General features: G+C 38.4%; 1 protein-coding gene across 4 annotated transcripts in view; it reads left to right on the top strand.

Annotated features, from left to right (window-relative positions):
• Positions 1 to 24,250, top strand: part of SFSWAP (splicing factor SWAP) — a 49,486-nt gene extending 25,236 nt beyond the window's left edge. For 2 of the 4 annotated variants that reach the window (XM_064169024.1, XM_064169027.1), the window contains 6 exons: positions 7,465 to 7,730; positions 13,756 to 13,911; positions 15,216 to 15,341; positions 19,954 to 20,124; positions 20,679 to 20,751; positions 23,838 to 24,250. In XM_064169024.1, coding sequence (XP_064025094.1) covers positions 7,465 to 7,730; positions 13,756 to 13,911; positions 15,216 to 15,341; positions 19,954 to 20,124; positions 20,679 to 20,751; positions 23,838 to 23,903 — 858 coding nt within the window. In that variant the 3' untranslated portion in view covers positions 23,904 to 24,250. The remainder of the gene's footprint in view (positions 1 to 7,464; positions 7,731 to 13,755; positions 13,912 to 15,215; positions 15,342 to 19,953; positions 20,125 to 20,678; positions 20,752 to 23,837) is intronic. The other 2 variants (XM_064169025.1, XM_064169026.1) reach the window with 2 other exon arrangements.
• Positions 24,251 to 24,585: the final 335 nt, after the last annotated feature.

Below are 24,585 nucleotides of genomic sequence, written 5' to 3'. Positions count from 1 at the left end.
CAGAGTGATGTAAAACTAGTTTTGTAGTTTGGTCAGTGAAAGTAATTGGGGAAATTTCAGAAAATGAAGGCAAATAATAAATGTTTAAGACCACCAAAACCAACATTTAACCTATGTCATTTCCCATTTTGAGGGAATGTGACAGTTTGGGTATTACCGACCCACTCACACTTTGGAAAATCACCCAGACTAGACTCAGCGGCTCTGGAAATTGAATGAAGCTTATATTTACAGCTTAGCACAATATACAAGCAGATATTTACAGTATATACAGTTATATACAGAAATATACAAGTTAAAAGGTAATACAGAAACACAACTCCACTCCCTGACACCTGAGTTCCTGGGAGTGGCTCATAACCACCCTTCCACCTTTCTCCCACCCCTCAACCTTACCCAAGATCTTGCCTTATGTTTAAGGTAGTTTTGGGAGTCGGCCAGGGGGGTCAGGAAGCAGGTGGATTAATCAGAGAGATGACAGGTTAGGTTAGAGAGAGAAAGAAGTTCACAAAGCCCAGAGAGCGACTGCCTTGTCTATGTTTTTGTTCTTGTTCTTATACATTTCACCAAGCCTATGAGTGAAGTAGACCTCACCATTGTTTTCTTTTCAGAGCCTGTAATCTAATTCTTCTCACCAAAACATTCTAGCTAGGCTCAAACTAGCACAGGGAAGAAGCATCGGATGAATCCAGGAAACAAAGATTAATGCATTGGTTGTAGAGTTAAGATAGCAGAATGATTTTTGTAGCTTAAAATGTGTCTCAAAAGATGGAGTCGGGACTGAGATGAGTAATGACTGAGCATGAAGAGGAGTTCAGAATGTCCATAGGAGATGCATAATTTCCATAAGATTGCCCCTGCCTAATAACTGTATGAAAGCTTGAAATGCTATTTTTGTGTATGCCCAGTGTATGTTTGCCCCAAAAACCTGCTTATCACACAGTGTAGAAACACATTAAATGAGCAAAGCTCTTTTGACCTCTGTCAGATTTTCCTGATACCTGGTATTTCTTGAAAGAAATTCTGGGACTGAATATACTTTAAGCTTTGAACAAAACTGATTCTACTAACTGCATTTAAAGCACAGTCAATACCACAGGACATCATAGCACTTCTAAGGGTTTTTTTTTGCTTCAGATGAATCTTAAAAATAGTCACATCTAGTTTTTCCATAGCTGAATTGTTTGTTTTATATGTTTTTTCTGGTTTTCCTTAAAGTGAAATCAAGCAAGAGGTACAAAGGGTTGGAAAATGAGCTTGAGCAATGAAGCAGCACAGCTTTTCACAAATGACTCCTCACTGTTCTTGTATGCATTACAGTGCTACAGCTGTGCATGGTGTTTCCTCAAACCACTGCTTGGAAAAGCTGTAGCTTAGCTCAGTTTCCAAAACTGATCAGCTTGCAGTAGTGATGTAGCTGGTGAAGTCTTTGTCCTTTTTCAGGATGTGGGTGAACAGTAACTGGACAACAGCTCACTTCTTGTGTTTATGTATATAATTCACAAAGACGTTTTTGTAACAGGAAAATCACACCAGCTGGCTTATCTGTCAGGTGGTGTCAGTGGAGAAGTTGCAATGAACATGCCACTTTTGTCCTCCAGCAGCACATGACCTGTAGTTTAAACAGCTGAAGTTCTTCAAGAGATGCAGACCATATGGAATGCTGTATTAAAGTGATTATTTTTTTAATTACTTTTAAACAAATAAAGTAAGGCATTTAATAATCTGAAATCCAAAATTTATTCCAGAATTACTGAAATACATTTAAATATTTAAAACTCAAAAGGTGTTTATATATAAAGTAGAATAAAGGCTGGTTCTGGATGTTCCTACATTTATTTAATAAAGGCTGAATTAACATGAGCTCTCCCAGTGTCTAATCTACTTAAGATGGTAGGTTTGATTTTTGTTTTATTCTTTTTTCAGCTAATATGCTGCTATTGGCCTGGGTTGAATAATGAATCATGTTTGGTTGTAGGCAGTGGTACAGTATACCTAGCATAGAAAGCCTGTCGCTTTTTTAGCACCTTTTCCAGGAGTTAAAATGTTTGTCTCCAAACGTGCCACGTAAAATCTTCTGATTATCCATCTCAGCAGCGTTTTTCTTAGGTGGAACTGGGAGCAAAAAGTTGAAAAAGAGAAGAAAATCTCTTTTGGAGCTGTGATTATCCATTTCTGTGCAGCCAGGCCTCACAGAAGAAAATTGGCATGGTTCAGTGGCCAGCATTTGCACAATGTTTTTGTTCACAGTGGTTGAAAAGGGTGGCAGGCTGTAGGAGTCTTGCAGAGGGAAGATCTAAGTTGCCAAATCATTGCTTTTAACAACAAGTGTTGGTGAATATAACTTGCATAGGTAAAATGTCCTCTGTGCTGTGCTTCTAAAAGGAAGGCCTGGAGACAGATTGGTCAGAGATCACCATTAAAGTCATTTGACTGATAAAGTATCTCCCAGAATCTACTGGTGCTGGTAACAGCAGGCAAAAATAGAAGGGGTCAGCATTGGTGCCTGGCTAGACGAGGCACAGTGTATTTAGCGTCTGCAGAGAGCTTACTTGATGTGGTGCAGGTGTTCTGCAAGTGTCATGCAGTCCAATTCTAGTCTACAGGGCATAATAGTGTATCTGATGGGTTTGTAATGCGGATTATTCTGCTAATCTCTCATTTTATCCTGTGTCAGAAATGCTTTAGGGGTGATACTACTTTGATAAGCTTGTGAAAGACAGATGGTTATAGCCAAACAGTTACCTGCATAAACCTTAATCTCCAATTTAAACAAGGAGAGAAATCCACAATCATAATGCTGCAAAACCAGACAAGCACACGATTTGAAAGTAACTCTATTTTAATGGCTTGTCCCAAATGTCATCTTCTGTTGTGCTTCAGAATATAAAGATTCTATAGCACAAAGCAAAACTTCTTTTGGCTCTTTCATCTTCCCTGTTTTGAAGCCTGTTTTATCATTTGTTTCTTTAGATGATTTGTCCTTACTTTTGTCCTGTATGTAACAATTATTTTTGTTCCTGTGGAAAGAGTCTGTTTATGAGTGAAAAAGAAGCATGCAGCATTTGAAAATAAGATGCTATTCAAGCTTTGCCAAGCATAGCAGGGTTATCAACAACTGTACATAATGGACATCTTTTATACTTGCTGCTAGAGTTGATCCTACTCTTGTCAGCACTGGACTGTGGATATTGCAGCATGCCTCTTTGAGGCAATGATGTATAACACAATTTTCTGTTGGCATATTCTCTTAATGTTAATTTATGAGCAAAACTTAATTGTCTGATGAAAACTAGCCAATAAGTATTTAAAGAAAAAGCACTTTGGAATCATTCAGGGCCACTCATGGTTTGCTTTCTTTCAAAATACAGGTATCTATATCTCATGTTTAGCATGAGAGGGAAGAAGTTTGTTTGTGGATTTTTCCATATCTTGCTTTTTCAAAAGGACAGATAAAAACATAACTCAAAATGTCACATACTAATGTGGCATTTGGGACTTGGGTAGCTTGCTGGCATTTGGAACTCTTTTTATTGCGAGAACCCTACTATCAAAAACTATATGAGATGTAATTCCTCATACCATAAATACTTTTTAATTACTATTTAGGAGGAGGAGGAAAAAAGTAAGTATCAGTAACTGCCATCTTAATTAAGATAGGTGAGGGAGCAAAGAATGTTCTGTGCCTTGATTTCAGTCTTCAAAGTACTCAGAATAGAAAGGTTTATTGATCTATGCAGCAGACAGACTGAGAATGCAGAATTGTGGATGTGAAGAACTTTTCATGGTCAGTGTACTGTTCACATTTTAGTGTGGTAGCTAAACTGATGGAACTGCTGAGTCTTTGGGTAGTAAATGTTTATTAATTCTAAAGGGACTTACTCTAAAGGAAATGTTTGTTACCACTTCTATTTATTCATTTTGATGCAAAGACTGACAGACTGTTCTAGAAGCAGTAACTGCTTGCTTTGCACAGCACAGTCATACATTTCCACTGCTGCTGAACAGTTATGTATCAATTCTTAGGGAGAACTTCACTGTAAGCTTTGGGGAACCTTCATTAAAGAAGGTACAGTGGCAGGAAAGAATCTGGAATATTTTTAGATTTTAATGAAGTAAAAGAATTGTTGATTAACTCTTCACAGTTCTGGCATTCTTCACTCTTTCCAATTTTGATCTAACGTAGGATTCAAATTGCTGCAGAATTAAGCTGCTCGGAACAGAAGAAATATTAGTCAGTTATAGAAGTGCATTGATAATATTCTTTACCAGTTGCTTTTGTTTGTACTGTAAGCAGTGCTGGAGTTTTTTTTCTGTTGCAATAAGCACCTTTTCGGTTAATTTCTAATGTTGGCTTTGTGCCTTGATTAAGTAGTGTAACCCCAGAATAACAAATATGTGTTCTGGTCTTATGAATACTGCAAATATGCAAATGTCTTGTAATGTACTGAAGTGCTTGTTTTTGTTCTCATAGAGCTATCAATTCTTCCTAATACAAAGCTCTTACCTAACCCATTCCTGCTAAACGAGTTTTTGAATCATCTTTGTTTTCCAGAAAAGTGTCTCTGGAACACTTTGTTTTATAGCAAGTGTTTAGGAATCATTATTTTAGTCAGATTTAATTCAGTCATGGAAACAAAATGCTGAGGAACAACTACCAGTGAAATTGTCTTACACTATAACACTTAATATGGGCCAAAAAAAATGTGCTGTTACCCAAAGTGGACAAAGAAGTGAGTCAGTGAATGCCATGTGAATCTTTACAGGGTAACTTTAAGAAGAGCTCTCAAAAATACAGATCTCTCATCTCTTGAGATACATAATAAAATTCATCAGATAACCAGTTTGTTGCCCCTGCTCTCCAAAGCTGTTTTCTGCTAGAGCATGGTCAGTAAGAGTGTTTCTGCCTTGTGGAAATGCTTCGTAATCTTTCAGTGTCTATTCTAGCTTTGATACTTTTTCTTCATTCATGCCTCCAGTTTTAGTTTCTATTGCCTTAGTTTGCCCGAATCACTTTTCACTAGTGAAGACAAACTCTTTGCCAGACGCTGAGGCAGTTTGTGAATGTTTTTATTCAGTAGTATTATTTGTACAGCTAGAAATTTTCTTTGTGGCCTGGCAACTTGGTGATGTTAGTTAAGCTTTTCCACTGAGCTCTGTATTCTGCTTTGATGGTAAATCAAATAATTTTGCTGGTGACTTCATCTTGATGGCAGCCAGAGTTGCCACTGAGGAAACTGGGACATTTATTCACAGTTGATGGATAAATTCCCTTGCAACCTGAAAAGTGTCACCTGAGTGCATGGTTGCAGTGGTGAGTTATGTAGGTTTGGACAGGTAGGTGACCTCTCCCTGTGTGTTCACTGTTGTCTTGAACTTCAGAACGTGTATGTTCATCTGGGGGTAGCTCCAGTAAGTTCTATGTGGCTTTCCAAACATCATGATTCATTAGTAATCTGAAGCAGTGTCTGAATCTACAGCCAGCCAGCCTACATCTGTGCTTCTCCCAGAGGTGTCTGGACAGTGCTGTCACTCTGTACTTTGAGCATCCTAAAGTAAAGGAGAGCCCATCTTTTCAGCATCTTGTGCTCTTGGTGGATACACGGAGGTGCTTATTACTGTGGATTTCTTAGTTCTGATTGCTGAGAGCATCATTTCATTTGAGCTAAAAGTAAATGTCTTATTTATTTATTAACTTCCTTTCTGGCAATGGTGTGGTAGCTTGTGTTTTATGCAGCTAAATGAACTTGGGCACTGAAAACACTTGGGTTTTTTCATCCCTCTCTTGTTTTCTTCTACTCTATTTTGCCTACGGCTATTTCTTTTCAAGCTATTAGAGGTGTCTATTTCAAGGCAAACTGGTCTATTACATATTCAGTAGTGTTCAAAGTGAAGACTAAGATGCTATGGAAAGAGATGAATAATGCTGTCAAGCAACAAAAGTCAACTATGGTGGTCTCTCAGGAAACTGATGTTTGGAAATATGGTGTTCTGCAGTTACACAGGGATTGTGAAGTTAGTGGTAAACCCATGGAATGATTATGCTATAAAATGTTTACAGTCTTTGAAGCAGACTGTTTTAGTCCTGCTGTATTGCTAGGTTTGCGAATGTTGTGATAGCAATTATCAGTTGCAACTCAGAAAAGAGTTGTGCCTCTCTGACTTGAAGCAAAGCTGCATTTCCTGGTATTCAAATGTGGTGAATTATTGCTTTGTCATTCACGGTCGAAGAAAGGTAAAAAGAAAGGAAAAGATCACCTGTTTGTAATTTGGTTATTTGAGATTTTAATGTTTTACTTTTTATTCTGATCACGGTAAGCATCCTTGTATCAAACAGTGAAAGTGTCAGACCAGGTGGAGCAGAAATTACAGCAGAGGGAAACTGATTTCTCCAGTTGCCTTGAAATGGCAGCTGGGGGAATGACAGGCTTTGAAATGAGGATCATATCTATAGTGCCTGACTTGAATTGTTCTAAACAGGATATTGAGCAGAATTCTCTCAGGTATGAGGTGATAATTTGAAAGTTTCTTGGAATATGCTGTATTTTGCTTAACTGACTGTAGCAAGTATTACTCACTGAGCATGAATTGTGCATGGACCTGTTCTCTCTTTGAGATTAACAATTGCTGTGATTTTAGTCTTTTCCCAAACCCTTTACATGCAAAACATTTATATTGCAAAGTACAGAAATACCTAGTATCGACACCAAGTCATTTTACTGTTTTCCTTGAGGCTGTAATTGAAACAGCACAGTTCAGGGATGAGAGTGACTCTAAAACTTAAGTTTGAATGTCAGTAGTTCCTGACTGTATTTTCAGGTTGGTTTTTTTCTTAAATAAAAGAGATAAATAGATGAAAAGATATCTGACAGTACCCTTATTTTTTTTAGAACACATCTCTTCTAACAACTAAAGATGAGAAGTTCTGAACGATGCCCTAGTTAAGCTGGCAGTCTTAGCATGCATATCCTGACTTGCATATGTGTCTTTGGGGACCTGTATGGGCCTCCATCAAATATTACTAGATGCTTGTTTTTGAAGATAGCAGCTTTACTTATGCACAGTTTGCATAATACTGATATAGCACTGTGAGGTGTTTTCTTTTAAAGCATTCATGGGAGGTTAGATTATTATTGATTTAACAACTACTTTCTAAGGTGGATGTATTTCTTACATACTTTCCTGAGTCAAAAAGTACAAGGTGGTTATTAGTTACTGTTTTCCTTAACTTTTGCACCAGATTTTCTGCAATATTTGTATTATATGTTGGCAAGACTACCAAGCAAGGTACCTTCTTTGCCAGAATGTGCATGTGTGTGGCCTGCACAGGAGTAGGTGTAACCCTCTGTTTAGTGAAAAGGACTAGAAGTGCTTATATGTTGTCCATGCTGACATTACATTCTCAAATCAAAATGTTCATGCAACTTTGAAAACTGAACACTGTTCTTTACCTTTTGATTTCAGACTGTCAATAGCATGCCATGTCCTGTGACTGCAGTCAGAAATTTACCCAGCTTAGAAGTTAAACAAGCAGAAAGGCCTTCAAGCAAAAGCAGAGACCCTCCTAGGGATGAAGAAAAAGAAAAGAAAAGAAAAAAGCACAAGAAAAGATCTCGGACAAGATCTCGATCACCTTTCAAGTATCATTCATCATCAAAGACCAGATCTAGATCACATTCAAAAGCAAAGCACTCACTTCCCACTGCTTATAGAACTGTGAGGCATTCAAGGTGGGTTTGGAAACCAAATATATTCTTTAGAGTTCTGAGTGGGCTAACCCTTAAAACACTTTTACACTTTTTCCATTACAGAAGGGTCTTTGTAGCTGTTACAGAGAGTATAGTCACCTTGAAGACAACAAATACCATCAAATGTGGAAGGTCTTTAAAAGTAGTTTTAATGAAATAATGAATCATTGATTTCTAATTACATAGTGCAGGATGTGTGCCAGTAAATGCTTTTTCACTCTGTTTTGTGAAAGACGTGGTGATAGTGTGTAGGAATGCAATTATGGCAGGAAGAATTTGCATCTGTGGTGGAGCAAAGTAAACAAAGTATACTAAGAAATAGAGGTAGAGAATAGTAAAGCTCAGAAGGAAAGGAAACATCTGGGTAGCATGTGAAAAAAAACATGATGGATGAATGATGGGAAAGATAGGACAGGAATCCAAGAAGAGTGAAAATAAAGTTGATGAGGAAGAGGAACCATAGAAGGATGTAGCCCCATGCAGTTAATGCTATATTTAGTAATTAATGAAATTAAATTTGCTATTAATTATCCTGTTGTTATATGCATTGTGTTATATCAGTACTGTTAATTACATCTAAGACATTTGGATCTAGGCATCTTTAAAATTTGCTGTCTGTAAAATTTGTCTCCTGGATGCATTGTCACAGAGTAGCTACTGTGGTCAGTAGGAAGGACCTGCTCTTTGAGGTTACATTCCCTGGATCACACTACAGAACAGTGTTTAAGTAGGTTGTAGTTCAGACAATTTGTGCATATCAATGCTACCACAGCTTTTTATGTGTTCTGCATGCAAAATTATGCATCCCTTTATTTTTGTGGCCATGCCTATGACACATGCTTCTTCCTGAGCAAACAGCCTCCAGCCCTCTATGGCGGTGTGACAGAACTTCTTGTCCTACATCTTCCTTGTGCATTTTTTTTTTGTTTAGCAAAATGTCTAACTACACTAATATGAGGAAGTGTTAACACCTTACAGCTTTTGATTTTATACTAGGTTTTTGAGGTTAAACTTTGCTGAAGACATCTCTGCTATTCAGGGGTGCATGGTATTGCACCTAACTGGGGCTGAGAAGTTTGAAACATTGCTTATTTGCCTGCCTTTGACTGTAGATGGTCATGAGAGTCTGTTTATAAGGCACATTCTGAAACACTGTGTTACTCCTTTTCTGTGCTTACTAGCATGTGAAGGGGATGATGCTGAGTGAAGCTTTCCATATTTAAGAAGTGAATGCAAGTTTTCGCAGAGTTAGGGATATCTTGGGGAAAGGTCTCACTTACCTTTTCATTTCCTCATCAAGCCTTACTTCACTTGAACCTCCCATGTCACTCATCCAAGCTACTTTGCATATGTTTAATCATGATTTTACTTGTATATGGTTAAAACCAAGGGGAAACATTATAGTAATACTAAAACAAATCCTCTTCTGTGGTATCTTAAAAAGGACAAGGAGTCAAACAGAAAGATCCTTGTCAGTACCTGGATGTGCTACTCAGTAAGATGAAGATAATCCTGCATGTTGCATGAGTTTGCATCAGGCAGTAATGAGAGTGGGAACTTGCAAGTCCAGTTTGATATATATTGGGGTATGTCTTTGGTGTCTTCAGGGAGATACCTGATCCTTTGTAGAGGCTGGTGAAAAGACAGCAGTCTGATGAAGTCTGCCTCATACACAGTGGGTAGTCTTACTGTGTTTGGGTTAGGTTGGGTTTTTTTGGTGGCCATAGTTCAGCTGGTGGAGAAATTATTCAAAAATCACCATGAATGGTTTATCTACTGGAACTAATCCATGTGTGCCATCTTGAGCGTGCCTCCTGGCACAAACCAAGTAACAGACATGTAAAAGCCATAATAGGATAAATCAATACAGCACCTGATTAAATCTAGATGGGTGTTTCTTAGATTATCTGTTGAATTCTACAGCCAGAGAAGTCCGAGATGTTTCAGAACAAGTGTATCACATCTTGCACTCTGAACATTTTGCATGTTGTAATAGGGGATAGAAGTTAGAGCTGAAGAGGAAAGGGCTTTCTGTTCAGCATGGTTTGTGTTTTGCGAGTACCAGTTTAAGTAAAGGGCTCAGGAGGGTTTCACTCCCATTCAGAAATCTGGTTTCTGGGAACTGAAGGGAGTATCATCACTGCCGAGAGGATACCCATTTCCTTTCAGCTCTTTGCAGGCTGCATGAAATGCTTTTAGTGGCAATTATATCAGGTGGGAAACCTGTTAGAAATATGAATGTACCTTCTTGTCTTTAGCATTTCATAAGAATGTGACTAAATCTTAATTTCTCCCCAAGGACCTCTTCTAATTTGACTATACTGAGTAGATTTCTCTTGCATCTGATGGTTAATACAGTGACTGTATTGGTTTACTTAAATTGTTAAACACAACCAAGCCTTATGCAGGATGCATCAAGTTGTCTCCTCATCTGGAAGATGCTGTTCTGTTTGGCCTCAGCTAGAGTACTGTTTCCAGTTTGGTGCATCCTTTAGCATCAATTAGACCAACTGGAGGAAGTTTAGATGGAATCATCAAAAACTTTTAGAAATGAAAAAGAAGAGAGAGTTGGAATGACTGGGAAGACTAAAGGAAGATGAAATGAGTCTTCATATACGCCATAAAAAAAAGGTCTTCTTCAGTCCTCCGAATTTGGACAATAAGTAATGGATTAAAGTTGTTAACAGAGAGACTAGAAAGTTTTCATAGTGTCTCAGTGGTAAAGGCAGTTAATACAGCTTACGAACAGTCCACTGTGAGAAGCTTCTGTATCAAGAATCATAGCTTGGAGAATATTGAATAGTGTTATTTCTTCAAGTCTTTTCTAGTCCAACCTTTTAAATTAGGGTCCATGACACAGGAAATGGTGGTGATTGAAGGTTTGTTTTGTTGGAAGTGTTTCCTATGCCACAACTTACTCACTGTATTTCCATAATTAAAGTTCTTGCTTCTGAAAACAGAAAATTTGTAGAGTAATCAACAGTGGGAGGCTGATTCATAACCCACTCAGATGCTGACATGTTTTGTCTTTCAGATGTTTAGAAAAAATAATGTCTTGTCTTAGCAGTTGCAGAAAGAAGGCAAATCTTGCTTAGCTAGAAGATGTGAGTGGTTTTTCTTTCTTTTTAAAATGTGTTTATAATTTACTGTTGATTCAGAGAGAACTATTTACATCTTATTCAAAACATGGCACCTTTCACATCTCTTTGCTTTTCAGCTTTGCCACTGCTTTACTCAGAACAGCATTTTTTCCCCTAGTTCCCAAAATGTTGGATATTACAGCTTACTGTGAATGAGTAGTTATGTGAAGAGTTGTACCTTTCTGGGATAAAGTGTAAGCTATTTGTCGAGGTTCATCTTGTATCAAGTGGATGGCACTTAAAGGATAGTCTTTCTTGTGTGGACATTGATGCTAAAATATATTGGAATGTCTCAATTTGGAGTGTTTTTTACTTGAATGTCTCAGTATGATTTTGTATGTTTGAGGTTTTGCTGCCTTGTTTTACTCTGTTCAAAATGTGTATTCTAACCTACAAATCTCAATATAAAGTGAGGGGGGGTTTATTATTTATGGTCTCAGAAGTCTTTTCCAGCTGAAGCAGTTCTGATTCTCTGATTTTACCTTGGGTGGATTGAAAGCAGATGGCATTTTCTTCTTCTAAGTAATTACCACTTCACTTCCTGTTAAATAATTTACAATAGCAAATAAGATCTTTTCTTAATAAGCAAACCTTCATAACTTTTTCTTTTTGTAAAGAGAGTAGCTTATTAGGTTTGAAGTATCTGCACAATGAAAATTAAGCATTTTGGATTTGAAGTTATTCGAACTTTTATATTGAAATGAAGTGTGACAGCCAAAGAGGAACTATGCCTGGTTTCATAAATTTTTTTTGTTAGACTGTTTTGCATTTAGAAGATAATGATTTGTAATCTCTAAATTTTAATAATGGCCTCTGAATGCATGCCCTGTATTTGGGAAACAGTCTTAAAGGCTTAGAATTTGTAAGGATTCCATATAGACACTACTTGAGCTTCTGTTTTGAGGAGCTACTAAATGGTATAAAGTTGTTAGAAAGAGTAAGATTAAAAAAGTGACTTTTACTGTGTAACTTATTATGACAAGTTAATAAGGAATGAGATATGACGAGAAGTTAAACAGATGTTTGCAGTAACCTTCTTTGCACTTTGTTCAAGGGATGTTCAGAATGCTTTTCAAGCTCTTTATTTATAGTTTCTCTATTTTATTTCTTTTCCCCAAACAAATCCTACAGATGAACTGTGCAATATGCTTCTCTGTGCTGCTTTGTGTCATTTGTTTATCAAGTATTTTTGCGTTATCAGAGGTCTTAGAGGCTCTGCATATTTAAAACTAGTCTTTGGTGGTAAGATACAGTTTGTGTACTGTTGCATTTTAAAGTATTTTTAAATGCATTTTCAGCAGTGTTAACGTTGGAAAATACTGTTGAAATAACATGAATTTAATTCAAAGCATGGTTTGGATATTCATTTTTCTGAATAGCACAACCAAATCTTTTATAGAAGCAAGTTAACAAAAGCTGTAGCTATGTAAGGAACCCAGCTATCTTGGCTCAGCTGTGGCTTTGGTGTGCTAACTGCAGTCCTCTGCAAAAACGCATGTTATTTTCTGGAACAAAACCTCTGTACTAGCATTAGTTCCATAGAAATTCTGGTGTTGTACAGTTTTAATTCTAGACCAACACAACGATTCAAAGTTAAGCAAGAGTCACAGAAACAGTAAACCGTGTCCAAAAGTGTTGTAAGGTATTGCAGCATGGATTGCTTTGCAATTGTTCGTCTCAAAAAGACAATTAGTTATTTGTAACAAGTAATCAGCGTCAAAACGGGGAACATTTGTTAAGTCCGTCTTGGAAAACAAACAGCCATTGTAACCTTTTGGTTATCTGTAGTAAATGCTTCATCAGTGTCTTTGTTCTTACCTACTTCAAGGCACCATCACATAGTGTGAAATGTCCCTGACAGTGGTGCTTTTAAAGAAGTGCAGGGCGTCAGTCGCTGGGGTTTTCAGCATCCTTGTTCTGGCTGAAAAGTTAGGTTTCACAGCTGCTTGGCAGTAAAAGAAGATAATGACCATGTGCTTTCTGTCAGTAGATCTTTGTAGTACGTGATCTAAGCTAACGACCTATTTGTATGTGAGTATGGTTTGTGTGTGTGTGAGAAGAGAGGAAGGGAAGCCGAGGTACTCATTAGGTACCAAGTGATGTAATGATGTGGTTAGATGGAATTTGAATGTTCATTTTGATCTAGAGACAGAAAGTCTAAACTTCTCTTTGCTACTGATCTTTTTTTTTGCCTTTTTTTTGAATATTATTTAGTAATAGAGCAGTGCTAAGCCACATCATTACCAAGGTATAAACAGTAATTAGTAGTGCAAAGGTTACTTTGAATAGAGTACATTTGTTTGTATGTTTGTGTGAGACTTTTTGCCTCGATGTTAAAAGACTTGGAAGTAGATGTTCTTTGTAAAAAGAGGGTGTTTGCTTCTTTGTTTTTCTCCTTCTGAACTGATTTTCTTACTGTTGAGGCAATGTCTCTTCACATATTTTTAATTCCTGTTTTCTGATGAAACATGCCAAACTTGGTAATCCTTTGAACTTTTGGGAGCCTACTAAAACACAAATGACTTTGAAGGAATAGAGTGGCTTTTGAAATAACAGTCTAGTGAAAGTAATAATTGATGTATTGCAGTAAAAGTGTTGAGCTGGTTTTAATTGTTGGAAGCTAATGGCCAAAGTTCTTAACACTTGGTGATTGAAAGAATGTTGTAGAACTACTAAAGTAAATTCATAAAGATTAAGCTAATGCCTTTTCTTTCTGATTGTTTGGACTTTTTTTAGGCTGGTCCATATAGCCATGTTTTACTAAAGTTCAGCTTTTGGTTAAGGGACTGAGCCTTTTCAAGATTCTAGTTAATACCAAAACTAGGAGATGTTATTCTGAATGTGAAGTGTGTGCCTCCGTATCACAGACTCACAGCATCCACAGGGACACTGAGCATGGAGCCGAGTCTGAGCAGCTCATCAATGGCAGCAGCAACAGAGCGGGAAAATTATCAGGCAACTTCGACAACGAAAAGATTTGACTGCTGGAGCTCTTTAGAGGGAAATCCTGGTAAAATGTCAAGGTGTCTGACTGACCCCAAACTTTATAATCTGTTGGTTTTTTTCCTTTTTTAATCTTTCTGAATGGCCTGGTAAAGATCAGATTTCTAAGTGACAAAGCAGTTAATTTGCAGCACTTAACTGCCAATCCGTTGCTTTTTTTTTTCCATTTTCAATTGATCTCTTTTGTTGGAGGTGTAAGAGAAATGACTCAGGAGTGTGTGTGTGTGTGTGTGCATTACATATACAGAGAGAGAATGAATCTGGAAAAGAGCAGTGATTTCACAAAAGGCTTGTCTTTTTAGTCACAGAACTTTAGGTATTTTCAAAGCATGAATGTTTGGTATATATGGAAATACATACCTAGAGTAAATGAAAGAAAGACTTAAAGCAAATGCAAGTAAAATCAATAGAACTATATCTTTTAGTCAAAACAGTACTAACTTACTCTCAGGAATTTTGGGTGGATATGGGGTTTGTGGTTTTTCTTTCTTTTTTCCAAGCTGGATCCCTGAATTGCCCTTTTCTCCATCTTCCCTCCCTTGCCTCCTTCTCTCAGGACTTTTCTCATTCCAGTTATTTTGTTACTAAGAAATACTCAGGTTTTACTTGTCCATCCACTTAATTCCAAGTCATAGAGAAAAAGAATTATGTTCTTGAATTTTTCTCTGATCTTAACTGGGCATGCTTTCTGTTTTCCCTCTTGATCTCTTTCCTCTTTCCTAGGAAAAATGCCTCAACTTGAATTGCTAGTGCCAAACAACACCGATCATGGGTTGTTGGTCACTCGCACAGGTGAAAATACTGTCTGTGCTAGGATTCTTCTGTAACATTAGGGACTAAATTTCCTGGACTTGTCAGTGTTGGAAGGTTGAAAACAAAAACTTGTATTTACCCCTGTGACACAGCAGTTCTAAAAACATTGCCACTGATTTGAGAAGTCAAGGTCAGGCCTGACAGTCCCAGGCACCAAGCCAAATTGAGCTTCCGCATACCGTTAGTAAACTTATTGCCAAAAAGCTGGCTGAACTTTTCTCCTTGCTAATACAGAAGTTGACATTACCACACAATAGCAGAAAATAATGGCTTCTCCACCCTCCCTTGTTGGGAGTGAAAAGCAGTAGATGATAGCATCCTAAATGTCGTGGATGGGTAAGAAATTTTGATGTAGCTGACAAGTCTTGGAGACTGGATAGCCCATGTGGGTGGAAAATAGGCATGGGAAAGGTGTTCTATTTGTGTGTGGTGTCAGCACAATTCCACTGAAATAAAGATTAATGAAATAAATAACAAAAAGCAAACTTTTGGATATTTTTTCCCTGGTCAGGTCACGATCAAGGTCACCCAGAAGAAGGGCTCACACACCAGAAAGGCGGAGAGATGACAGAAGTGTTCCAACAGCTTACCGCATTAGTAATAGCCCTGGAAATAGTAGGAAACGTCCACGTTCCAAGTAAGTGTGCCTGGTCCTGCAGAAGGATGTGTCCTGGCATTGGAAGAGGCCTGAAATATTGTCTGATGTGTTGTGCGCTCCCTCAGTGGAAGTTATTGAGAGTTTTATGTTCTGGAACTTTATTTTAATAGACAAATACTTGTGGAGAAAAAAAACAAACAAAACAGAAGTGCTTGTTCTTCCCTTAGTCTTGTATGTGTTTGAGCACTGCACTGACAGCCAAATCAGTGAACTTTAATATACTATTATCTCCTAGCTGTGAGAATTCAGGTTTTATTTGGACTTCTATATTTCCTCCTTGTTGGGTCATTTTCTCATGCTCTGCTTGTGCAAACTATATGGCCACTACACTGAGGTCGTAAAGAGGCATTGTGTTATTCCTGCTGCTATACTCCAGATTAGCAATGAGTATGCTTTGCACTTAGCTGTTTTTTACTGGTGGAGTGGAATGTGAAATACAAATCAGGAGGTGCCTTTTTCTGGAGCACTTTGTATGTAGTCTTTCTGAACATATAATCAAAGTGCCATATCAACCGTTACTTCAGCTCTCCAACTGCAAAAAAAGGACATCTACAAAGTGTGTGCCCAGAAGGTTTGAAATGTTTTGTCTCTAATGCTCTGTGGCATGTTGTGCCTTTGACGTGCAAGAAGGTGAACGTTTTTCATGCTTCTGTGTATAAATACACCTAAATTGTACATAAAATCCAAAATGTTCAAGTTACTAAACTGAACCTATGCTAATTTTTTTCTCAGCATCAGTGAAGATTTAGTCTTGAACCTGTTTCTTCATATCTCTTGTGGAATGAAAAGCAGAGAGATCACTTTCAACTTTATTAAAAAATGTCTCTTGTTTCTTAAGATAACTTCCCAACTCTTGACAACCTCTAATTAGTTGATGTGTGGTGTGTATAATTGAGAACTTCATCGGTATACTTTAACTGATTCAGTTTTTCACATTCATCAATTTGAGATAATGAAGGCTTCTGTGGATTTAAGCATGCAGATTTGGTTAAGCAGAAAAGGTCTGGAAGCTTAAAATGTTTTTCTTGCTATAAAAACAAAAGAATTTTTTTTTTCACAGCCCTGTGCTGTGTTTAATGCAGTCCTGGTGGATGTTCTGCCTGACCATTCAGCATTTTAAGCTATAAATTATTTTTGGAGTTAAGTCATGTCAAGTGTCAAATTAAGATGACAATTGTGAAACAAACTAAACTCTTCTTTTAAACAGTATTGTTTTTAGAGGTGGAAACTGTAAGGTTTTCTTAGGCCTCAAACAGGAAAAAAAGAATATTGTACAGTAAAATATGGCAGTAAGTGCAAAAAGTGTAGGACCCTGAACACTGAGGAAGGAAGCACAGAATCAGTCAAGTTGTCAAAGACCATTGAGATCATCAAATCTAACCTGTCACCCAACATTATCTAATCAACTAAATCATGACTCCAAGTGCCACACCCAGTCTCTTTTTAAACACTGGCAGGGACAGGGCCTCCACCACCTCCCCAAGTTGCAGAGGCCAGTGTTGTATCTCTGATTGCAGAACGTGTTCAGGTTTAGCCCGTTAGGACTGATGTGTTAAATTTTCAACTAAATGTGTAGATGCTCTCGTGGACCAGTTCACCTTCAGTTGTGAAGTAGATTCTTCACAATAGCATAAAGAAGCAAGGGTTAGGTTCAAGGTCTGCTAAAAGCTCATTAGTTTACTTGGGCCTTCTGTGAGTGAACAATCTATATTTTGCCTAATAGCTGAGAGCAGGTTTCAATCTTAGATGGAGGCAGGCAGCTGAATAGTTTTTATATAGCATAGTTTGGCTAAAAAGCAGTCAAGCTTTAGAATCCAGTGCTGCCAGAGGACTGAAAATCAAAATAATTAATAAATGCAGCAATGTTTTAAACTTGCTCAGGGCATTAAATAATCGGAGTCAGAGTTGGAAGGGACCACAAGGATCATCTAGTTCCAACCCCCCTGCCGTGCCCAGGGACACCTTACCCTAGATCAGCCTGGCCTGGCCTTAAACACCTCCAGGCATGGGGCCTCAACCACCTCCCTGGGCATTTCAGGCTCTCACCACTCTTGTGCTGAACAACTTCCTCCTCACGTCCAGGCTGAATCTCCCCACCTGCAGCTTTGCTCCATTCCCCCTAGTCCTGTCACTACCTGAATTAATGTGATACCAGTCATGATGCTGAATAGCTGACATTGCTGATAAATATTTAGGTGTATTTCCAGAAGGAAATAATGTAAGAACTAGGAAAGCTTACTGCTTGTAGAACAAAGTGTACTTCAGAATAAATGCAGTTGGTTTTTCTTCTGCTTATTCTGCACCTCAGTTGCTATCATAGTCACTTGAAAAAATAAGTTCAATGTAAATTAGTGTTTTAATCTGACTACATCAAATTACTTTCCACAGAGAATGTGCATTGTTCTTTTGTGCTGTCTTTTGTACATAGAAAAATACTTCAAAATAAGCCTAGGTTTAGCAACTGGACTGTTCTAAAAATAGCAAATTGATAGACACTTGCCTTCAGCTGCTGTGATGTTTCTTTATTATAATCTGAGATGAAAAACACCAAGAAGGATTACTGTAAAATATTCCTCTTGCATGATGAATGTTTTTTGAGATTTCCAAGAATTAGGTATGAAATGTGTTCAGAGCTTGATTACATTATGATGTTTTAAGAAACTCTGCAATTACAGTACATAATTAGCTAGTCAAGGAATAACTTTGTAGCTGATGTTTTTTCTATAGTTATGAAATGTTAGAGGCCAGTAGGACTCTGGGGTTTTTCTTCTGCCACTTAATGATTATTTATGGAAAGAAAGTGTAAGGAATTTTTGCAGTTTTAGGTCTAGAATGTTAAATTCTATATAAAAAACAGATACTTGTATGATGACTTCTAAGCTTCAGATGTGCAAAGTATTTATTTGAGAATTTAATATGTTATAGTATAGCTGCTTTTAAAGTAGCAAATTCCTAAGAAATAAAGGAACCAGAAGCCCCATGGAGGCTATGAGGATGATGAAGGGACTGGTACATCTGTCTGAAGGGGAAAGGTTGAGTGACCTGGGGCTGTTTAGTCTGGAACAGACTGAGAGGGAATCTTCTTAACATATACAGTGATGCCCTGTGGTAGAGTGAGAGGCAGTGGACACAAAAGGGAACACAGGATGTTCCACCTCAACATGAGGAAAAACTTCTTTACTGTGAGGATGATGGTGCACTGGAACAGGCTGCCCAGAGAGGTTGTAGTGTTTCCTTCTCTGGAGACTCTGAAAACCTGCCTAAACATGCCCTTGCATAGGTGATCCTGCTTTGGCAAGGGGGTTGGACTCGATGATTTCCAGAGATGCCTTCCAGCCCCTACCATTCTCTAATCCTATGACTATAGGGATACTTGAAAGATGCCTCAGAGCTTTACAATGTTTTAAGGTGTTCTAGAAGCTTCAGCAACATCGTTATGAATAGACTTCTTGAAGTGCATGCTAGAGAGAAATGCCTTCAATTGAGCTATTGCTTAGCTCTAATGAAAGCATTACTCTAGTAATTCTAATTACAGTAATATCAGTGCTGATGTGTAAATCCTACAGGTATAAATGCCTGACCAAATATAAAGCTTTTGTTAGTTCTGTCTCCAGTATGTTACTAATTGAATTATCTTTGAGATTAGTATTACATATGAGAAGGCTATGTCTGTTTTCCCCTCAGCCAGTAATGAACACATCAGGTACCTGTAAGCTCTTTGTTCCAGCTCTCATAGTGACAAACATTTGTGTTTCTAATTTCTAAGTCATAAATGTTTTGCACTTAAAGCATGTAGCTAGGTCTGGGTTTGTTTTAAGTGTCATACAAGAGCTTGTTTAGAATTTTGAGCCTGCAGTTTGTTGCCTTACAAATTGGATCACAAAGAAAGGGCTAATTTATTTTAAAAGGAAATAAAGGAAGCATGCATTTGCCTTGTAGATCTCTTGCATAGTTGATTCAGTAGTTTGTGTATGAGCTAGGAAATTGCAAGGGATTTAGACTCTTACATTTATTACATTCCGAATATCTGATGTTGTTTGCAAAGGAACTGGACTCTAGCAAAGTTATTCTGCAAGTGACCACTGGCTTTTTGTTGCCATCCTTCAAATTACCAAATTCTGGTCAGTAATTCCTGTGTACCCGTGAAGCAGCATTCCAAGTGAGAACCTCAGGTACTAGTAGTTCTCTAATCGCACAGAATCAATCAGGTTGGAAAAGATCTTCAAGATCAAGTCCAATCTATCACTCAACACCATTGAATTAAATCATGGCACCAAGTGCCATATGCAGCCTGTTTTTTTAAACATTCCCAGGGATGGTGATTTCGCCACCTCCCTGGGCAGCCCATTCCAATGGCCAATCACTCTTTCTGCAAAGAACTTCTTCCTAACATCCAGCCTAAACCTCCTGAGAAAGTATTTTGCACAACCATAGAAGGGCAGTATTGGGGTAAGACTGATGCTTGCTAAATGTAGAAGAAGTATCCTCTGAAAGAGGGTTACATAAGCTTTTAGGAATGTGAAAAGTAATTTCAACTGAACTAATGCAATATTGCCTAAATATCCTTCATTAAAATATTTTCTTGTCACAGAAGTCCCCATGAAAAGAAGAAGAAGAGGCGGTCTAGATCACGTACCAAGTCCAAAGCTAGGTCTCCTTCACCATCCATGTCACCAGGCAAACCATCCACACACAAAAATTCTGTACATTCAACTAGTGTCTCTCCTGTGGAGAGCAGGGAATCCAGTCAGGAACGCTCCAGGTAATCTATGCTTTTACTATGATACCGCAGCAGTGTTCTTTCTTGACTGTGTGCCTTTTGACCTAACTTGTGTGGTGAGGAACTCTTTGTTGTATGTGTGCATACTAAAAGGAGAAGACACTGGGAAGATGACACTACATGCATCAGTCTAATGAAGACTTTGGGTCTCTGTTGCCTGTTGGAGTAAACCTCTCAACGTACATAAAAAATCCTTGCAACCCAGTGCTAACCTAAGAACTCTCACTAAAGGGAATGACACTTAGAAGGAGAATTTTGGGTGGTTTGAGTAATAATGTTTGTGCAAGATTCATAATGAAATTGTTCATACAGAATCTAGAGCATTCCTGTTAAAAATTCCTGGGCTTCTGTTCAGATTCTCTCAGTTGTACAAGTGATTCTTCTGACTGCGAGTCATTGTGGCTTCTAGTTGAATGAGAGAACTGTTGACTAACATATGAGAGACTTGTACAGTAAACCCCAGAATTGTGATTGTGAGTGAAATGCATTCTTAAAACATTCACTAGGAATTTCTAAATCTATTTTTACCTTTTTAGGGGAGTTTCTCAGGAAAAAGATGGCCAAATCTCTTCAGCAATTGTGTCTTCAGTGCAGAGTAAAATCACTCAGGTACAAACAAGCCAGTTCAGTGTGTTGCCTAATTAAGTGCGTCCATCATAGTGCTTTCTTCTCTTGCTATTGTGTACAGTTTTGAGCTTTGCATCTGATCTAGAGACTTGTTCATTGTCATTCGTAACCTGCTTGCTTATGAGAAGCTTATTTTGTTGCCTCTCTAACTACTGCCCTTTCAAGTTTAATCAAGCCTCTAAAGACCAAGCTAAATTCATTATGCTGCAGTATCTCCACTGCTGATATGAAAATCCGTGTTATGCTACAGTACCTTAGTTAGTAACAGCAGATGTTACAGAGAGCCCATCTTACCATGTAGTGCTCTTAAGTTTCCTGGAAGAAAGAGGGAAAGAGAAATGCCTTAGCAAAGGCTAAGTTTGTAGTGTTGGCAGAAGAGGAAAAATACATCCTCATGCAAACTGGAGTTAAGTGTTTGCCTTGCATTAAGCTGCGTCTTCAGCTCACTTATCTTAGCCTTGGTGCTGTTTATGTCTCTGAACTGTTGTTATGATTTTGTTGATACATTCAAGTCTGCTGTGAATCATGGCATATGGGATATGTGCCTCCACATGCTGTGCAGTAATCTAAATGTGTTCAGCTCCTCTAACAAAATTTTAAGATACCCAACCTTTCTCCAAGTAATTCCATTCCTTTTTTTAAAAGCTGCTTCATGGTCTCACTAAAATTTTTATTTCACTCAGCCTCTTAGAGTCTTTGTGCATGTTTAACTTTCTTTGAATTGAATGTGCCAGGTTTAAAAGAGGAAAGCTTTTGAAAATTTGCAATATAAAATCACAATTGTTCTTTTTTTTTCACCAGTGGAGAGATTATTCTTTCTGTAAATTAATTTTATTCTAAGATTTACTTCCACCAGGGAAATAGTCAGAGTTGGGAAGTAATACTAGTAGACCAGTACCTTATATACCATATTTGATCAATTTTTGATACCAAAACCAAAGAATATTCAGGAAAATGGAAAATAGGAAGTATAGGCAGCAGAGAAAGTAATTTAATAACTAATGCCATAGCACTTCTAAGGCTACCAAGTGAGTACATGGAAATTCCTGGTATGAAAAGCAACATACAGGTTTCCATTACGGTCTTCAAAGTACAGTAAACATCCCTCTCTGAAGACAGAGGTACTTGGCTTTTGCTTTTCTTGGGCTAAATATTGCTTATGGTATAGCATTTGCTAGTTTAGTATTAGTCTGTTTGCCTGAAGTGCAGTTGGAGGAAGAGGAAAGGCTGCCATAGTAAAATACACTTCTTAAGTACCATTATGCAAAAAGTAAAATAGAGCAATGAAACTTCTGTGAATCTGCAAGGTATTTCCTAATATAGGTTAGTTTAGCATCTTCTTATCTTTGAGGACCCAAAGAATTTTATGTTGAGTAATTGGTGAGACTATTTGGCTGCCAAAGTGCTGGCTTACCCTGACCAATTCAGTAGTTTTCTCATTCAAATCCTTCCATCTGTAAAGTGGGGCAATGGTACTGAATTCCCCTATGAAGTGTTTTGAGAGCTTCAGGTGAAAAGTGCTTTCAAGGAACTCGGGATTTTAAGTCATATGTATTGCATTTGTAAAGAAATGTTTTGAGCAATTTCAATTTGTTCTTGATACTTACTTTTTATTTGATGGCATTTAAATGAAATTTCATTTTCTTTTGTAATGTTGTTTGTGCTCAATATTCAGACGAGACTGAGAGTTGCTGTTCAGTTTCAGGTAGTGTTTCAGTCACTCTGAAAATACCAGTGCTAGGTAAATTTTCAGTTCAGCAAACAAAAGAATCTTTCTCTTACAGAGTAGTTGTTAGAACTCTCTTTCCAGTTATCTTCTTTTTTTTCTTTTCTCTTTTAAATTCTTAATGCTTAGTAGTTGTGTGACCATTACAGTTTTGGTGAAGGTACAGTCGTAGTTTCTTCCATTTCAGTTGGCTGATTCCTATGTTTTGTTGCATAGAAACTCCTATCCACATTTATGCAGTACATTTTGTAGCACTGGAATAAAAGCACACTTCGATTGCTGTCATAGGAACTTTATCCAGATTGTGTCATTCATAATTGGTATCTGTTGATCTATGTGAATCTAAATATTCCATGCAAGAAATGGAACGCCAAGCTAGGAGCAGGTGTTGATCTGTTGGAAGATAGGAGATCCCTGCAGAGGGATCTTGACAGGCTGGATGGGTGGGCAGAGGCCAATGGGTTGAGATTTAACAGGGCCAAGTGCAGGGTTCTGCACTTTGGCCACAACAACTCCAAGCAGCCCTACAGGCTGGGGACAGAGTGGCTGGAGAGCAGCCAGGCAGAAAGGGACCTGAGGGTGCTGGTAGAGAGTAGCTGAAGATGAGCCAGCAGTGTGCCCAGGTGGCCAGGAGAGCCAATGGCATCCTGGCCTGCATCAGGAGCACGGTGGCCAGTAGGATGAGGGAGGTTATTCTTCCCCTGTACTCAACACAGGGCACACCTTGAGTACTGTGTCCTGAGGAGTTCTGGGCTCCTCAATTCAAGAGAGATGTTGAAGTGCTGGAAGGTGTCCAGAGAAGGGCAGCAAGGCTGGGGAGGAGCCTGGAACACAGCCCTGCTAGGAGAGGCTGAGGGAGCTGGGAGTGTGCAGCCTGCAGAAGAGGAGGCTCAGGGGTGACCTTATTGCTGTCTACAGCTACCTGAAGGGAGGCTGTAACCAGGTGGGGTTGGTCTCTTCTCCCAGGCAACCAGCAACAGAACAAGGGGACACAGTCTCAAGTTGTGCCGGGGCAGGTCTAGGCTGGATGTTAAGAGGAAGTTGTTGGCAGAGAGAGTGATTGGCATTGGAATGGGCTGCCCAGGGTGATGGAGTCGCCTTCCCTGGAGGTGTTCAAGCAAAGCCTGGATGAGGCACTTAGTGCCATAGTCTAGTTGATTGGCTAGGGCTGGGTGCTAGGTTGGACTGGATGATCTTGGAAGTCTCTTCCAACCTGCTGGATTCTATGATTCTATGTTGCTGGAGCATAAACCAGCCCTTTCATGCAAGTTTTTGCAATCACATGCTTTAACTCCCTTCAAAGCCCAGACATGTCTCATCTTTTTCCTTTTGCTTTCCACAGGATCTAATGGCCAAAGTGAGAGCAATGCTTGCAGCTTCCAAAAACATACACACTAGTGCCTCCTGAGAACTATTGAACTGACCATCAAGCAACTGTATGAAAAGAACAATAAAATAAACTGCCTCATCTCAAATGTACAGCTGAGCTTGGCTCACTCGTTTCACAACTTGTCTAATACTCCCACAACTCGAGGAGCTGAAACCTGTCTTTGTGTACAGAAGCATCTCCTTGAAATTTCATTAAACTTTTACAGCCAGAGTATCTTTGGAAAGTTTTTGGGTTTTGTAAATTGATTTTTTGACTAATTCTTCAGTAACATTTTATGATCAGCAGCCTATATGTGTATATTTGTAAATACCATGTTTCTGTGAAAGTATTACACAACAATAAAGAAGGAAACGTCTTTCATTAGATAGAGGTTTTATGGAGTCCTTCATTGTTTGGGGATGACTTTTTTTGTTGCTACATAATTTGGGTTTTTTTGCACTTACTGGTTTTTAAAATAACAACTGTCTAGCCTGCCTGAGCACCTTAAGCTGATAACCACTTTTTATCTTCCTTCATGCACAGAAGATTCTAGGAATGCCTATCTGATGGGATGTTAACAGCGAACAGTTTTTTGGCCAAGCGATGTGATTTTCCATCCATGGTTTAGAAAGATCTCCAAGCCTCCATTTGAGGAGCTAGGCTTCTGAAGTTAGTAACTAATGGTCAGTAGCCTCTTTGTCTTAACGTGCCTTGCTCTGTC

Source organism: Pogoniulus pusillus, chromosome 30, assembly GCF_015220805.1.
Source record: "Pogoniulus pusillus isolate bPogPus1 chromosome 30, bPogPus1.pri, whole genome shotgun sequence".
Classification (NCBI taxonomy): Eukaryota; Metazoa; Chordata; class Aves; order Piciformes; family Lybiidae; genus Pogoniulus; species Pogoniulus pusillus.
This window is presented reverse-complemented; position numbering and strand designations above follow the sequence as displayed.